This window comes from Orycteropus afer, unplaced genomic scaffold, assembly GCF_000298275.1.
Source record: "Orycteropus afer afer isolate SDZICR_OR568_19922 unplaced genomic scaffold, OryAfe1.0 scaffold00103, whole genome shotgun sequence".
NCBI lineage: Eukaryota > Metazoa > Chordata > Mammalia > Tubulidentata > Orycteropodidae > Orycteropus > Orycteropus afer.
In genome coordinates, this window is record NW_006921690.1 from 1541371 (window position 1) to 1560258 (window position 18888).

At 42.8% G+C, this 18888-nt stretch overlaps 1 protein-coding gene across 1 annotated transcript in view; it reads right to left on the minus strand.

The window, feature by feature from the left end:
- Positions 1–14798: 14798 nt before the first annotated feature.
- The window catches only part of LDLRAD3 (low density lipoprotein receptor class A domain containing 3), a 245057-nt gene continuing 240967 nt past the window's right edge, over positions 14799–18888 (minus strand). Inside the window, exons 5-6 of the mRNA XM_042781309.1 lie at positions 17029–17374; positions 14799–15036 (exon numbers count right to left, since the gene is read on the minus strand). Coding sequence (XP_042637243.1) covers positions 14799–15036; positions 17029–17374 — 584 coding nt within the window. The remainder of the gene's footprint in view (positions 15037–17028; positions 17375–18888) is intronic.

Sequence of the window (18888 nt, forward strand, 5' to 3'; positions counted from 1 at the left end):
AACAACAACAACAACAATGTCCTCCAAGTTTATCCATGTTATGTGGTGTTTTGAAGATTGTACATTATTTGTTAGTGTTGCATAGTATTCAATTGTGTGTACGTACCATACTTTGGTTATCCATTCTTCTGCTGATAGGCATGTAGGTCATTTCCATCTTTTCACTATTGTAAATAGTGCTGTGATGAACATGGTTGTGCATATCTGTTCTTGTCCTGGCTCTCACTTCTTTAGGATATATACCTAGTAATGGGAAGGCTGGGGTCAAATGGTGTTTCTAATTTCAGCTTTGAAGGAATTGTCATACTGTTTTCAACAGTGTTGTATCATTTTATGGTCCCAGAAGCAGTGTATGAGAGTCCCAATCTCTCCACATCCCCACCAGCATTTGTTATTTTCTGTCTTGTTGAACCTTGCCACCAGTGCTGGGGTGAGATGGTATCTCATTGTTTTGATTTGCATTTCTCTGTTGGCTAATGATCGTGAGCATTTCTTCATGCATTTGCTGGCCACCTGAATATCCTCTTTGGTGAAGTGTCTATTCATGTCTTCTTGCCATTTTTAAATTAGATTATTACTCTTCTTGTTGTTGAGGTGTTGGAGTTTTCTATAAATTTTAAGAGGTAAGTCCCTTGTCAGATATGTAATTATTGACAAGTATGAATTTGTTGCTGTCATTTTGTTATGTGCTTTTTTGTGGTGTTGATTTCTCTGTTCCAAATAATTTTCTCTGCTGAGCTTGTTTTGTTTATGAATCGTGTTATCACTTCCTTTGTTGCTATTGTTTCAGTATTCGCTAAGTATTTGTGCTGGTCCTCTTTTTTATTTTGATGTGAAAGTTTATAATTTTTCTTTGTGGTTACCCTGTGATTTATCATTTTTTTCCCTCAAGTTTAGAACAGGCCATTCTATCTTGTAGTCATCTTGACTTCCCTGCCATTTAGAAGTTCTGTAACTACACAATTTTTTCCCTCTTTTTGGTTTGTACTAGTCCTCATTTGTCAATTGTTGTCTCTGGTTTCCTGTTTACAATTTTGTAGGCTTATTTACTTTGTATACTTCCATAGCTGGGTTGGTTTCTGGGTTATGTCATCATGTGTGTTAATGGTCAGTTGTTAGCTGTTGTTAGTTCTCTGTCCAAAGGACTCCCTTTAGCATCTCTTGTAAGGTTGGTCTGGTTTTAACAAATTCCCTTAATTTCTGCTTGTCAGCAAATGTCCTAATTTCATCATCATATTTGAGGGACAGTTTTGCTGGGTACATAATTCTTGGTTGGAAATTTTTCTCTTTCAGGGTTTTATATATACCATCCCATTGTCTTCTCACCTGCATGGTTTCTGCCAAGAAATCCGAGCTTAGTTTTATTGGTTGCCCCTTTTAGGTAACTTTTCGTTTTTCCTGTGCTACTTTCAGGATTCTTTCTTTGTCTTTGGTTTTGGTGAATTTGATGGTGATAAGTCTTGGTGATTTTCTTTTGGGGTCTATCCTGTTTGGGGTTTGCTGGACTTCTTGAATGGATATATTCTCATCTTTCATCATATCAGGAAAATTCTCTTCTAACAAATCCTCAACAATTTTCTCTGTGCTTTTGTCTCTTCCTGTTCTGGAATTCTGATTACATGTAGCTTATTCCTCTTGATGGTATCCCACATGAACCTCAGGTTTCTTCATTTTGCTTTGATCTTTTTCTGATTGATTCTGTTCCAAAGAAGTATTGAGATATTTGTCTTTGATTTCACTAATTCTGTCTTCCATTGATTCAATTCTACTCCTTTGCCTGTTCAATGTCTTATCTATTTCTGAAAATTTAGTATTAATCTTCTGGATTTCTGTCTGTAGATTTTGTATCATTTCTAATTTTTTAATTTATTTTGTCATTTCTTTCTTGTATTATCTTTCAAAATTTTTCTAGGGTTTTCTCTGTGTTTACCTCAATTTTGTCAGTGTTTTTCTTGATCTGTCTCTCAATCCATTGAAGGCACCTACACATAATTCTTTTGACTTCCTTATCAGGAATTTCCAATGCTGTGTCTTTCTCAGAGATGTGTTTTGGGTCTGAATCCTGGTCCCTTGTTTCTCCTGCTTTATCTTGCTTCTTTGTGTGGCCTGTAATTCTCTGTTGTCTCTGAGGCATTGTGGCATTTTTGTGTTTATATAATTGGTGATTGTATGTTGGCATGACTTGCCCATGATTTTTGTTTTCTTTGTATGTTTCTATGTAAGTAGGGTACTGTGTTGTGCTCTTCTATTTGCTAGTTGGCAGCACTTATACCCTTGCCACCTGTCTCCTTTCCCATTGCCATCCTCCTGTATGTCCCTGTCGCCCTTGGCAAATGGAGCTTGTTCTTGGGTCCTTTTTTCATTCAGATTTTCCATTTGTTGGTGGCTAATCCACTTCTGTATGTGTCCTTTCAAAGTTCAGGGCTCTGGGATTATCTTCTGTATCTCTGCCAATCGGTTTCTCTTTTCTTTATTGAAGAGGGTCTGTGTAGCTTGTCTGCCTAGTCCATCTTGTGACGTTGCTTTTTGAGCCAGTTGTGAGGATTTTTGTTGTCTTTATGTTGAGATGTAATCCATATTGAAGACTGTAGTCTTTGATCTTCATCGGTAAGTACTTCAAGTCTCCTCATTTTCAGCAAGCAAGTTAGTGTCATCTGCATTGCAGGTTGTTAATTAGTCTTCCTCCAATCCTTATGCCACAATCTTCTTCATACAGTCCAGCTTTTAGGATTATTTTCTCAGCATATGAACTGAAGAAATATAGTGAAAGGATACACCCTGACACACACTTTTCCTGATTTTAAACCACACAGTATTTCTATGTCCTGTTTGAACAACTATCTCTTGGTCTATGTACAGGATCCTCATGAGCACAATTAAGTGTCCTGGAATTCTCAGTTTTTGCAATGTTATCCATAATTTGTTATGATTCTCACAATTTCGCATAGTCAATAAAACACAGGTAAGCATCTCTCAGCCAAGATTCATCTGACATCAGTAATGATATCTGTTATTTGACATCCTCTTCTGAATCTGGTTTGAATTTCTGGCAGCTCCCTGTCAAAAAATGCTGCAACCATTTTTAAATTATCTTCACCAACATTTTACTTGCGTGTGGTATTAATTATATAGTTTGAAAATTTCCACATTCTGTGGGATCGCCTTTCTTGGGAATGGGCACAAATATCAATCTCTTCCAGTCAGCTGGCCAGGTAGCTGTCTTCCAAATTTCTTGGCATAAATGATTGAGTACTTCCAGTGCTGCATCCATTTGTATTCACATTGCATCTCAATGTGTATTCACCAATTTCTGGAGCCTTGTTTTTCACCAATTCCATCAGTGTAGCTTGGACTTCTTCCTTCAGTACCATTGGTTCTTGATCATATGCTCCCTTCTGATATGGGTGAACTTTGGTCAATTCTTTTTGATACAGTGACTTTGTGTTTCCCTTTCATCTTCTTCTGATGTTTCCTGTATCATTCATTATTTTGCCCATAGAATCCTTCAGTATTGCAACTTGAGGCTTAATATTTTCTTTCCTTCTCTCAGCTTGAGAAATGCCGAGTGTGTTCTTCCCTTTTGATTTTCCAACTCCAGATCTTTGCACGTTTCATTATAATAGTTCACTTTGTCTTCTGGAGTTACACTTTGAAGTCTTCTGTTCAGTTCTTTTACTTCATCATTTCTTCCATTTGCTTTAACTACTCTCCTTTCAAGAGCAAGTCTCAGAATCTCTTCTGACATCCACTTTGGTCTTCTCTTCCTTTCCTGTTGTTTTAATGACCTTTTGCTTTCTTCATGTATGAGGTTTTTTATTTCATTCCATAATTCATCCAGTCTTCAGTCATTGGTGTTCAGTATGTCAAATCTGTTCTTCATATGGTCTCCAAATTCAGTGGGACATAATCAAGGTCATATTTTAGCTCTCATGGATTTACTTTAATTTTCTTCAGCTTCAACTTGAACTTGCATATTGATGGTCTGTTCCACAGTCAGGTCCTGCCCTTGTTCTCACTGATGATATTGAGCTTCTCCATCATCTCTTTCCATAGATGTAGTCAATTTGATTCTCATGTATTCCATCTGGTGAGGTCTATGTGTATAGTCAGCATTTGTATTGTTGAAAAAAAGTATTTGCAATGAATATGTCATTGGTCTTGCAAAATTCTGTCATGCAGCCTCCAGTGTCATTTCTTTTACCAAGGCCATATTTTCCAAGTACTGATGCTTCTTCTTCGTTTCCAACTTTCACATTCCAATCACCAGTAATTATCAATACTTCTTGAATGCATGTTTGGTCTATTTCAGACTGCAAAAGTTGGTAAAAAAAATCTTTAATTTCTTAATCCTTGGCTTTAGTGGTTGGTGTGTAAATTTGAGTAGTAGAAATATTAACTGGTCTTCCTTGTAGGCATATGGATATTATCCTATCACACAGCATTGTACATTAGGCTAAATCTTGAAATATTCTTTTTGAGAATGAATGTGACACCATTTCTCTTTGTCATTCCCAGCACAGTAAGTCACATGATTGTTCTATTCAAAATGGCCAATACCAGTCCATTTCAGCTCACCAATGCCTAGGATATCAATCTTTATGTGTTCCATTTTATTTTTCACAATTTCCAGCTTTCCTAGATTCACACTCTGTACATTCCACGTTCTCTTTTCTAATGGATGTTTGCAGCTGTCTCTTCTCATTCTAAGTCATTCCACATCAGCAAATGAAGGTCCCAAAAGCTTTACTCCATCCAAGTTATTAAGGTTGACTCTAATTTGAGGAGGCAGCCCTTTCCCAGTCATAGTTTGAGTGCCTTCCAATCTGAGGGACTCATCTTCTGGCACTACATCAGACAATGTTTCCTTGCTATTCACAAGGTTTTCAGGGCCAATTTTTTTCAGAAGTGGACGTGGCTATGTTCTTCTCCTTAGTCTTAGTCTGGCAGCTCCGCTGAAACCTGTCCACCATGAGTGAGTCTGCTGATATTTGTAAAGATTACAACCTAGATAACCCTATGAGGTAGTTTCTACTATGTTCTATAGTTTTGCTATGAATCAGAATCAGCTTGAAGGCACACAACAACAACTTTGCCCTTCACAACGGGTGTTCATTTCCAATGACTCATGAATTTCTCGCTGCTGCTTGAATAAATAAAGACTCTTATAACCATTTTACAGAAGTAAGGACTATTATAACTATTTTATTATAACCAGATGGCCTTTCTCAGCATTGCTGTTGTTGTGTACCATTTTTGTGTGATTGAGCTTTGGTCAGACAGAATGACACATGTGAAGTCACACAGAGGGTAGGGAGCAGAGCTGAGACTTGATCTTAGATCTACGGACTACACATCCAGTGCTCACTTCCTCAGATCCCCACTGCACTGAGCACTGGGTCAGTCAGGATCCTTGCCACAAACAATACAACCTATTCTGCCAGTTTAAACAGAAAAGGGATTTATTAAGCATGTGGTTTGGAGAATTTGGAGAGGATCAGAATATCAGTATTGAAGCTGTGTAGCAGACTCACACCCAGTAATAATGCTGAGTGTTCCACTGTAGCTGTTCCTCTGCCTGGGAACCCAGGAACCACAGCTGGCACCCAGGCTCTGGGCATTTTCAGATGTCTGTCCCAGCTGCAACCAGGAAGCCTGATGTTTCTCTGCTGAGCCAGCCCCATGACCTGATGCAGATCGGACCATTGTGATCCACAGGGCTTTCATTGGCTGATTTTCAGAAGTACATCACCAGACCTTTCTTCCTAGTCTATTTTAGTCTGGAAGTGCCACTGAAACCTATTCAGCCTCATAGCAACAGGTGGTGGCTGTGCATGGGGTGCATTGGCAGGAGTTGAACCTGGCTCTCCTGCATGCAAGGTGGGAATTCTACCACTGAACCATGACAGCTCCCTTTCTCAGCATTATTGCTGCTTTTGTGTGCTATAGAGTTGATTTTAGACTCATAGTGACCCAATGTGACAGACTAGAACTGCCTCATAGGGTTTTCTTGGCTATAATCTTTACAGAAGCAGATTGACAGATCTTTCCTCCCACAGAACTGCTGGGTGAGTTCAAACTTTCAAACTTTCCATCAGTAGCCAAGTACTTAACCATTGCAACACCAGGGCATCACTTTCTTTCAAATACAAGAGTTCAATGGGTGGATCTGACGAACTGAGCTTCAGTTACATATCTGGGCCCCTGTTAGAGGGCCAAAAAGCCTGGGAAAAATGAGCTGCTGGCTTCTTCCTTAGAGACACAGAACTCCCCAAACATGAGAAGGATGTCTAAAAGGTATTGTCCTGATGGATGTCCACCATAAAAAGTAGGGCTTCATATCAGAGAAGCAACTGCTAAGACTAATCAGTGGCAAAGCTGTCAATTGGCCTACTCTTCAGTCTTCACTGTTTCTAGCAAGTAACTGGTCACTGTTAGAAGTTTGATACTAATTCCTCAATCTTGTACCCCTCTAGGTCCTAACAAGTGTGACAGGGGAAAGACCAGTAATTAAATGATTAACATGGGGGTTGGGTATGAGAAAATAAGTGGGGACTGTGATGAAGCAAAGAAAGAATATTCTCTCTTAAGAGGACAGCTGCTATTCAGCTCTAGACAAATTTGATATGTGCGAAGGGAACTCAATGTTGTTGAATTTTTTTTTTTTTTTTTTTAAGAGAAGCCAGAAATATAGCTATGTTTGTGAAATCTCCCAACTTTAATTGTTGGGAACAGATTCAAATGAATAATAATAATAAAAATAAAAGAACAGGCTAGAAGCCAATGAAAATATACTTTGGGCCAAAAACCAGCCATGGGATGCTAGTTTGCAAACTCAGTGTTTGAATATAGAGGAAAGGACCAAACATGACATCAAGGAATCAGTTTAAATAGTAGCTGCATGTGCCCAGTAATTCTCAAAATACAGGCTCCTCAGTATGGCCCTAGACCACAGTCCCTCAGATGGCCTGGATTGTTTGTTGCCTCCACTCTGCTCCAAGGCTGCGAACCACTTCCCAGAATCCCCTTCCTGCATGGTTCCAGGGCAAGTGTGCAATGAAATCCCACATGTGGGATTTGAAAGGCAGAAGCACCCAGAATTGATTATTTTTGAGGGATTGTGGTGGTCAGATATGGGCTTCACAGTCCTCTCCATGAGCACACACGGTGGCAGTGACCATGTGGGGACAATATAGAGGCCTTGCCACAAGCTCTGATTTCTCTATCTGTTCCAGCCTCCAGGCTGGTGTCCCTGGTGACAGTGGTGTCACTGGGGGGAGCAAGGATGTGGGACACACCCCAGACACTGTCAGAGGGAGTGACACCAAAACAATGGTGTCACCAGGGTTGGTATCACCTGTCACCCAGTGCAGTAACTAGTTCTACTCCATCACCCACCAGTCACAGTGCCGTTGGCTGGGCTGTGGCATACACCCTGGCAGAGAGGAGGGTCTCTGCCTTGGCCAGTGGGAGAAAGGAGGAACTTCAGGAAGTTGAGAAGGGCAGGGCCAGGAGCGGGTCTGCACCACGTACACCAGGGTCTGATACAAAAGGAAGTGCCACTATGCATTACTGCACTGGGAGACATCAACCTTAGTGACGACACTGCCTGGTGACTGGGTCTCCCATCCTCTAGACTTCCCGTATCAGAGTAAGCCCCACTTTCTCTGTTAAATCCATAAATAAATTACATCTTTTATTCCTGTATTACTTGTAGTGGCTCTGCCCAATCCCAGAGCTGATATACCAGGCAAGTACAACTGTCATTTTCATGTAAGAGCCATTTATTAGATCTGCCAGCAATTAGGGTCAGAACACTCACATTCAGCCATTCTCTGGAGGGGTGACTTATCTAAGCAGTTTATTTCACACACAAGGAAGCCAGATCCTTCTTCTCTATCATCTTTGGAGCACCCTTTCCCAGTGTGAGCAAGGTATCAGTTCCTCACCCACAAACAGAATCGAGGTCCTATGCCTCAGAAGTTGTCAGGCACGTCCATGCATCCTTAGTGCATTCAGACCGGTTCACCAGGAACACACTTTCAGTGGTGATGATGTGGCCCCAGATTCCTTGCAGTTATCATGTCTCTTTCCCTACTGTATATTACGTATGTGTAGAGTTGAGAAAGGTAAGCCCTGGTGGCACAGAGTATAAGCACTTGGCTGCTAACTGAAAGGTTCAAACCCACCAGCTGTTCCACAGGAGAAAGATGTGAAAATTTGCTCCTGTGAAGATTACATCCTCAGAAACCCTGTGGGGGTGGTTCTACTATGATTGCTGCAAGTCAGAATCAACTTGACAGCATTTTTTTTTTTTTTAAAAGGGGGTTCAGAATTTGTCTTTCAAGAGAAACATGACATAGAGATTTTCACCAGGTCTTGGACTTTTGAGTCTGATTAGACGAGACGGACGGGTGTTTTAGCAAATATATACTTGTTGATAAGAAGTGTGCCTTGGAAGACTGCGCCATCTGTTCACCAAAATCCACTTCTAGTTCTTCCTGGACACTCAACTTCCATCAGGGGTAGGTGTGGCTATGTGAAAGACTGGGCTCTGGGCAATGGCTAGATATGGCCCACAAACACCGTCTTAGTGATGCTGTAACAGAAATAACACATGTGGATGACTTTAACCAACAGAAATCTATTCTCACACTTTAGGAGGCTATAAGTTCAAATGCAGGGCGCTAGCTCTAGGGAGGGCTCTTTCTCTCTATTGGCTCACAGTTTAGGAGGAAATTTCTTATCTTCTCTTAGCCTCTGGGAGCCTAGCATTTCTGGGAAATCTCCATGTGTCTCAACATCAGTCTTCCCATTGGTCTAGAGAATTCCCAGCACAGGGACCTGGATCCAAAGAATGAGCTCCACTCCTGGCTCTTTCTTGGTGGTGGTAGGTTCCTTTCTTTCTGCTGGCTTCTCTCTCCTTTTATCTCTTGTAAGATAAGAGGTGATGCAGGCCACAACCCAGGGAAACTCCCCTCACACTGGATCAGGGCTGTGACCTGAGTAATGATGTTACATCCCACCCTAAGCCCCTTACGTCAAATCAGAGCTGATTATATGAAATCACATCATGGGGGATGATTACATCATTACATCACTGCCAAACCACTGAGAATTATGGCCCAGCCTAGTTGACACATGTTTTTTTTTGGACACAGTATAATCCATAACAACTGCCCATGTGTACTCCTTCACATACCTTCTCCTCTTCTGGCTCACTGGGATGATTCACTAGGGCAAATCTGAAAGCCATGTGAAGTCAAATACAGCCCGGCATTGGAGCTTTGGAGTGACTCATCCCTGCTCAGATCACAGATGCAGCCCTAATGGAGGCATGTTGTTGTTGGTCATTCTCAAGTTGGCCACCAACTCACAGTGACCCCATGCATAGCAGGATAGGACTGCTGTGATTCATAGGGCTTGCACTGGCTGCATTTTGGAAGTAAATCGCCAAGCCTTTCTTTCTTGTCTCTCTTAGTTTGGAAGCTCTGTTGCAACCTTTGCAGCATCATAGCAACACACAAGCCTCCACCACATGAGTGGCAGTTGCCCTTGAGGTGCACTGGCTGGGAATTGAACCCAGACCTCCTGCACGGAAGGTGAGAACTCTAATACTGAACCACCAATGTTCTTCAGCAGAGTCCTCAGTCCTACTGAAATGAACAAGACTTTCTCCCAATATTGCATCCCAGTTCCCCATGGTCATGCCTCTGAGTTCTAAATCTCATAGGAATTCTGCTCCTAAGTGCCTATGACATCAACTGTCTCAGAATGTCCAAGGAGTGCTTCTCTAGATACAGGCAGTCCAGACCCTGTCCAATTTATAGACAACTTGCCCTTTAATGTTACATAAATTTGTTCTCATTTTGAAATGAATGAACCAACCTCTAATTGCAACAAATTCTTCATCACAATAACCTTACTTGCTGCACGTGCACCTTTTAAATCATTGTTGTTGTTATGTGCCGTCGAGTCGGACCCGACTCATAGCGACCCATCCTTGGGTTTCTGAGATACTGGAAGGGCTAAATAAGAACCATATGCACCTGTTCTGACTTACCTACCAATTTGACTTAAAGACATTTAGGAACAGATCTTGTTCATAACCTGGGGACTGCTTACGTTGATGCATCCCAGCTCTTAGGGGTAAGTAAAAGGGTTAACTATGGGAAGCCTAGTTAGTAGCCTAATAGCTGAGTCTAAGTAGTTAATATGGTAACGGTGATGAATGGGAATGCATCTCTGAGCTATCAACTTAACCCTTTTACGACTGAATTACTTTCTGTTTTGAATTCTTTGTTGATTAACTATGTTGTCAGTAATGGAAGGCGTGCTGAAATCAAGGAAAAAAGTGTTTTTTTAAGGTAATATGGATTTTGGTATAATTATGGGGGACACATATATCCCAAATTGGCTCTGGTGGTAGGATTGGTGGGGTGAGGCCTATTTCTTTAGATTCATGCAGTTACATGGGCCCCTGCCAAGCAGCAGCATATATGACAACTTGGATAACAGCTTCTCAAGAAACCTGACTTAAAATATTGGTGGGCAATGTATGTACCCATGGGTCATGAACGGGTTAAAAGCCTTATGAAGTTGGGAGAGACTCTTGGTGGGATAATTGCCTTATTTCAGCACTTTCAGTGCTTTGGAGGCAGTTCTGGGACCTATGAGGTGCTTCAGGTTTCCTTAGGGTGGAACTTCTCCAATATACCTTTATCTATGTTGAATGGTGTACCCCAGATGCCCATCTCTAAAAGCACACATAACCCAAGCCCAGTATGTCTGGAACTTGAAACTGACCTTGTCTGTTAGTTTAGGGAATGGCTGTTGAATGTTCTGAATTTTTTACTGCAACACTGCCTCTGCTCTTTTCAGACCATTTAATGCCTGTGGCTACACTGCCTCAAGCTTGTAGTTATGTGCTAGTTTCTTATGTGTATTAGAAACTGCCACGCAGTTGTGGGTCTCATTCCTCAATGAAGCTTGATAGTGGATATATTAGTATTTTGTCTACTACGTCTCTTCTATATGGAAATTGTCCCTCCCCCACACCATGTAATTTAGGTGGGGCTGTCCATCAAGGGACTGATTCTTACCTACAACAGGGGTCACATGACCAAGGATGACCAAACACAAGTCTCTTTCTGAGAGTTTCTATAGCTTCTAGGAGAGTGTCTCTTCTGAGTTTACAAATCTAGATCTGGGACCCTCTTTTCTACCATATGCAAAGCTATAAAGCCAACACTGAGCAGAGGAGGGTTGAAAAGCTGGAAAGGGAGAAAGACTACTGATGACATTTATTGAGCATTTGGATCCAGCCCCGTCTGCAATCAGCAGTTCCATACCCCTGAACTTGGTTATATTAGACAATACCTCTTCTAAAATTCTAAAATTACAATTAAGCCTGTGTGAGTTGGGTTTCTATCACTTATAACTGGAGGTTCTAATTAAGGTTCCCTTGAGCTTGTTTAACTATAAGATGGCCATGGAGTCAGCATATCTGCTCACTGACCTTTCTCTGTAAGGCCTCATAGGGTGCATATTCTTTCCTGATGTACACCCAGCCCTCCTCCACAGCAGCTATCTGAAGCTCCTTTCTTTTCATACAGCCTCAAGAAGCTCATCTTCAAAACTGATACCCCAGGGATCATGATACTAAGTGGTACCCACAAGTGCACTGCACATTCCAACCGCATTAGCTGTGGAATCTTTAAGCACCCATCACATTCTGAGTTCCCATCAATACACTCTGGAGAAGGGTATCATGCTTGGTAAAGTGGAGGGTCAGCAGAAAAGGGGAAGACCCTTAGCGAGATGGATTGAGACAGGGGCTGCAAGGATGGGCTCAAGTGCATAGCAAGGATTGTGAGGCTGCCACACAACTGGGCAGTGTTTCGTTCTTGTTGTACGTAGGGTCACTATGAGTCGGAGCTGACTTGATGGCATCTAACAACAACATCATCAATATACTCTTCCTTTTTCTCATTTTTATTATGCCATAAATGCATTGTAGAAGTCCATGACTCCTTATCTTGCCACAGAGGAGAAAAATGGGTCACGAATCATTTACACCAGTAGAAAGAATGAAACTGCAAGTTTATTTGAAAGTATAAAAATTTTAAAAAACCAAAACCTAACCAACAAAAAGCAACCACACACAATCTTTCCAGTTTACAGTAACTCTGAACATCACACACGGTATATTAACCACTTTATTTGCATTAAACAAATGTTCATTTCAAGGTAGAGGGCATCAAGTCAGGTGATAAGTTAGCGAACACAGCGAAACTCGTTTAATGCTAAAATAAAAAGGACTAGCTGACCTTGTCTGAGAAACACAGCAGAGATGGTTTCTGGCTGGCATTCTACAATGGATTTTGGCAATGTATGAAAAAATGTCCTGGTTGGAATGAGTTAAAAAATATTGCTGGCCCTTTATCAGCCATCTTGAGTAGAAAACAAAACAAAACAAAACAAAACTGCAGCTTTGGTGTTCTATTCATATACTCTAAAAAACATTCATTAAACAATCAAATCTATAATAAAAATGTCCCTGTGTTTGTTTTCAAAAACAACATTAATAGGCTGCGCTTATCTACGAAGACCATTTGTTCTTCCAAAGACAACTGGAAGCAAAAACACGCCGTGAGATTAACTCCCTGCCCAATTAATTAAAATTAGAATCCTTTCCTCTAAACAACTTCCAGAGCACCAGAAAGGAGCAGGGGCCCCTCGAAGGGAGGAATAAAGCTATTCTGACTCACAGGGGAGGAAACGTTCTGCTGGAGGGTCCAGCTCACCCTGGCTCCGTCAGAAGGTCTATCTTTATTGGATTACTCAGAAAATAACTCAAGTGCTATTTTAAAAATGAAAGAAATAATAATAATGAAAAAAAACTAGGCTTCCTTTGTTTTCTTTTTAAATCACCAAGTGGCTAGCCTTCCTGTAAAATACTTTGGATTTATTTTTTTCCTTAAAAAAGAAGTCTACGGAATAGGATCATTGAGTGCCACCTTATCCCCCTCCCACAAGCTCCATTTTAATAAACATCAAACATGTTCTAAACATTTCTTCTGCTGTTTAAAGAAGCCCAGAGTGGCTCCACCTGTTTCCAGTTTTGTTCCCCATCAGTTGGTGTGGTTTCTTGCCAAACAACACTGAAGTTTCAACCCATTATTCCCCCAGGGGATGGCCCCGTGGCTGGCTGGGCACAGAGAAAGAGCCAAACTAGCACAAACACAGAGACTATGAGTGGAGGGAGAGACAGGTCCCTCTTCTGCATCCTTCAAGAACCTGATAAATAATGACCTTAAAGTGCGACAAATGCACAAGTGCCTGGCACACAGGTTAGTCTGCAGTGACTTTTTAAGCACAGGGCTCGGTGGGGCAAAGGTAGCATCTCCTTTTGCATCTTTCTTTGGACCCCACTAAAAAAAAAATAATAATAAAAGGACAGTTTTCCTATACACATATAAATAGTCCCTTAACTGGAAGGGAAACAAAACAAACACACTATTTCGAATGCATTTCTAAGAGACTGAAAAAGAAAAGAGTCCAAAGGGAAAACCCTGACTTCACATTGTCCATGACTCTCAGAGGAGAAACTGCTGGGTTGCTAGGAGGGGCCGGTGATGGACATAAAAGGAACACAAGCACTTGGGCCTTGGGAAGGGAGTGTATGCAGTACAAGGAGCCAAGAACTCACACGCGAGGGACTGAGTATTGTGTTCACTTGTGTTAAGGACCATAGTGTCAAGCCCAGCTGAAGGTAAAACTGACTTTCAGGTGTGAAAGGAACTTAGGAGGCTAGTGTTTGTGTTGCATGAACGGGCTAGGCAGGCTGGGTGTGGTTTATAGCGATAACGAGGCCAGGCCAGATTCTTAGCAAACTTGAGTCCAGTGCCATCCCTTGGCTACAGGCAGTTCACTCAGTTGGGAGGGTGATAATCTAGAGTCAGGGAAGGAACGGTGGAGCCAGGCAGGGTTCGGCGCTTGGCAGCCTACACTGCTGGAGCTGAGACCTGGGATAAAGTCATGGCAGGAGCTCACTGTCTACTCTGGGATGAGGCTGATGATAGATGATGCTGGAGAAAGCTTTCCAAACCAGGATTCATGGGTAAATTCTTAAACCCAGAACCCATTCAGCAGGTAGACGGCATATGCAGTCATTCACAAAACAGAAACTATGCTGCCAATAGCTAGGGGCACTACTCACGTCAAATGTTTTCTTTGGTAACTGCCTCCATGACCAAGTGCAATGTACGGCATAGTGCATGGCAGCTTTTGGTTGAGCACCTGTTCTCTTTCCAGGGGGACCATCCAATGACCCTTCATGGCAGGATCACCCTACTTAAACCCCAAAATGAACATCTAAGGTAGTGAGAATTGGGTCCAGTGTCTACTGTCCTTCTGCACATCTGACCTGTGCAGAAACTCTGCTCACTCAGAGACTGCCCTGTTTAAACACTGTTGAGCCTGCTGCCTGCAATCCCACTCAGAGGGATTCCAATCGTAACAGAAGAACAATGGGAAGAGAAGGTTGTGATTCTGGCCCCCAAAGAAAGAGTGGCCTCACGGGACAGATGTACAGCACAGATGTCAACTGAGAGGCCAGAAAAATTCCAGGTGGCCCTCCAATGAACATACCTGAATTCTGGTGGAGGAGGACAATACAGAGAAAGCTGATACCCCAAACTACTGCTTGAGACATCCTAAAGAACCCCATGAGCACCCATTGTTAGCTTGGGAACAAGTCAGAGCAGATTAACCCATATGGACTTTGGAATAACTGGATTCTATACTTCCTCGGTGCCCTGGCTGGGCAGAGAGTCCCTGGGCTCAGCAGTGCCCTCTGGAGATGCAGACTGCTCTGGGCTGTAGCCACTGTCTTCCACGCTCAGGAGGCTGCTGGCCGCCTGGGAGCTGGCGCTACTGGCACTCCCAGATCGGGAGCGGTAAGGGGGCAGGTCGGCTTGGTTCAGAGACTCGGTGTCGGAAGAGTAGGGCGGTGGAGGAAGGTCGTACCATGCAGGCCTGCAAGGGAGAAAAAAGTTGGGGTGGGAGGGGCAGAGGAGGGAGGAGAGGGAAGAGAAGGCATTAGAGCCAAAGTGAGACAGGCCACGTGGAACCAAAGCCAATTTCTGTCCATTCCAGAGTTGACGCTTCAAAAGAGAAATGAGATTTCTCCCTCCAAGTGCAAAGGCAATTCAAGGATAGGAAAGCTGGCAGTTTAAACAAGACAAAGGGAATAAAAAGGTCAGTGTGCACTAGCTGGCGAGCATCAACTGGGTGGTGCCAAAACCACATCTTTTGGGTGAGCCCAGATGGGGTTGCCAGACAACTCCCTCAGTTTGACATGGGTGGTAGGCCAAGCTGCTTCACTCCATCAGTGAGGGCCCTCAGGGCCAAGTGACCAGGCTGGCGTTTTGACTGAGCCCCCAGTGGGCCCACAGAATTTGGGGTTGCCGGGAAAAGCCAGCTAGTCTCGGCTCTGTGAACTTGGGTAAATAAGAGGACATCCTCTCAATGCCTCAGTTTCCTTATCTGCAAAAGGGGGTGATACGGTAGCATAGTGGTTAAGGCATCTGGCTCCTAACCAACAGACTGGTGGTTCAAACCCATCAGCTGCTCTGTGGAAGAAAGATGAGGCAGTCTGCAGCCATAAAGGTTTACACCTTTGGAAACTACAGGAAAGTTTCCTGTCCTATCTGGTCACTATTGAGTTGGAACTGATGGCAGTGGGTTTGGTTTTGGGGTTTGGAAATGAAATAATTTTACAGAGCAGGCATTTCTTAATCTCTCTTTTACTCAAGTTACCGTGCCATGTAACTTACATTCAACACCTTATCTCATGCTCACAAGAACGCTACGAGGTAGGCATGACTTTTGTTTCCATTTTACTGATGAGGAAACACAGGCACAAGGACATTAAATGGCCTGCTCAGCATCACAAATGGCTAGGAAGCCAAAGGGCTGTGATTTGAAACCAGGTATCCATCTCCAGATTCAGCCATTTTAGCTTAATCTACAGAGGATGGTCCAAAGGAACAGGGTATGAGTTAGAATGTTATTAGGTGAGTGATGTCTTGCACCCGTGCAGATTTATTTTGCAAAGGAATCTTTAAGACATACCCCTACCCCTAAAGCTTTGTTTACCTTCTATGAAAAAGGGAAAATGAAGATTAAATAATGTAAGATCAGCCCACTGGGGCAGGTCCAGTGAAGAGCCCAGCTGCCCTAGGTACATGGTCTATAAAATGCCTAATGTCACACATAGTGTGTCTTGGGCTTGCGAGAGAAGGATGCTGAGCTAGGGCCCTGAAGGACAGGGCATGTGAATCTTAGAACCAAAAGGGACTTGAATAACTCAGGACCAGGGCATTACAAGGCTTATTTGGGTGGTACTTCGGAGAACACAAAGAAGGGGAGGGGGAGGCTGAGCAGGCAGGATTCTGGTCCACTTCATGTACAGAATGATGCTTTTTGGGCTTTATATAGTAGGGTTTCTTGTATAATTCCATTTGTAATGAGGGTTCTCCTGTTTCAAAGAGCCAAGAGTACTCTATCCTCTCCACTTCAATTTTACAAACAAGGCCAAGCAAAGTTAAGGAACTTACTCATTCATTCATTCAAGAAACATTTACCAAACCTCTAACGTGCTGGGCACTGCTCTGCAAAGGCAGCAGGTGAAGCTTCAGAGCTAGCAGGTGGTCTGAACACATGTCAGTGTGGTATCACTGGGCTGGAGCAGGGCTCAGTTGCCCAGGCTCCTAAATTTATGTCCTTAGACAAGTCCCAGAGCCTCATTTTCCAAGTCTGTAAACAAATACACAACCTCTCTGCATGAGTCGTTGGAGGGATTAAATGACATGAAGCACACGAAGCATTTTCCAAAGACTCGGTAAATGTTCGATGTCTCTGCTATCTACACAACTAAACCCAACTCTTGGCAAGCCCCAGGAACTCAGCTGTGTGTGACTACCCCCACCTGGTGATGCCCCCCAGTCACTTCCAGCCAGCACACACCTTTGGTCCAGCAGTGCTTCTGAGTAAGAGGGCGGGGAGCCCACTTCTGATGCGTTCTGCTCAGCCTGGCTAGCCACATACTGGATGCCGTTGTTAACATTGTAGGTGACGTTGCAGTGGTGGGGGTGGTCCAGGACCACCAGGCGGGAGAGCAGCACAGGGTGCTGCAGCCGATGCACAGGGAGTGTCATGAGGTTGTTCCGTTTCCGCTGGTGGTGCAAGACTAGGGCCAGCAGGGCCACCACCAGCACAAAGATGACAGAGCTGCCGATGATGGCATAGGTGATGCTTGGGTAGTATACCAGCTGGTTCTCCGATGTCACAAACACCTGCCCGCTGCCGGGCTCTGCAGGTAGAGAGTGGAGAGAAAAGGAGAGAGGGTTACTAATGCTGTTCACCCTTTGGTTTCAAAGTCAGCCCCAGGGCTTGTGCACAATGTTCACAGTGGCATTATTCATAATAGCCAAAAAGTGGAAACAACCCAAATGTCCATCATCTGGTGAATAGATAAGTAAAATTACATCTATACAATGGAATATTATTAAGCAATAAAAAGGGACAAAGTACTGACTAAAACAACAACAAATCCTACTGCCATCAAGTCAATTCTGACTCATAGACACCATTTAAGTCAGAGTAGAACTGTCCCATATATTTCCAAGGCTGTAAATCTTTACAGAAGCACACTGCCTCATCTTTCTCCACGGAGCAGTTGTTGTTGTTGTTGTTATGTGCCGTCAAGTTGGACCCGACTCATAGCGACCCCTCCTTGGGTTTCCGAGGGGATATCACTACGGAAGTAGATTGTCCCATTTTCCTTCCGAGGAGTAGCTGGTGGGTTTGAACCAGCCTTCTGGTTAGCAGTCAAGTGCCTTAGGCACTATGCTACCAGAGCTCCCACAAAGCAGTTGAGTGGGTTCAAACTGCCGACCTTTCGGTTAGTAGCCAAATGCTTTAACCACTACCCCACCAGAGCTCCTCAAGTACTGATATGTGCTACAATACAGTGAACCTGGAAAGCACTACGATCAGTGAAAGAAGCCAGGTACAATGTATGTATGGTTCCATTTTTAAGAAATGTCCAGACTAGAAAAATCTATAGACAAAGTAGATTAGTGATCACCAGGGGCTGGGGCACAAAATGGGGATGAAATGAGCATGAGGGATTTTACTGAGATGATAGAAATGCTCTAAAACTGGATTACAGTTACAGTTGCACAAATTAGCAAACTCACTAACAATTATTAAACTTTACTTTAAAAATTTGAGTTTTGTGCTATGTATATTTCAATAAAGTTGTTTTTAAAAATGGTCAGTTCCAGGACATGCATTATCTGGGAAATAGGAATGACAGTTTGTGGCAGAAATCAGTCTTTTTCTGGAAATTTATAACACAACATACGTGAAGAACAGATGTAGGCACATCTGAGGTTCCCTACATCTACAGAGTGCTTATTTTATGGCAGGCCCATGCTAAGCATTCACAGAAACCCAGCCCAGAACAGGCTAAAAGCATGGGCTATGCAGTCAGCCTGGGTTAAAATTGTAGCCCCTAACTTATTTGCTGTGTGCCCTTTTAAAAACACTCAACCTCTCTGTGTTGCAATTCCCTCATCTGTAAAATGGAAACAATAACAGTCCCCACCTCATGGGGCTGCTGTGAGTATGAAATGAGCCCGTAATTATCAAGCACTCAGATGATGGTAGACACACTGTGTGCATAAGGCTCTGTCCAATACATAAAATTATATGTGTCATCACCTTTACTTGCCTCCTAAGAGCTCCGTGAAGCAGGCACTGCAATTTCCCTTCCTTTTAAAAAATTGTATTGTGATAAAATATACATAACATCTGTCACTT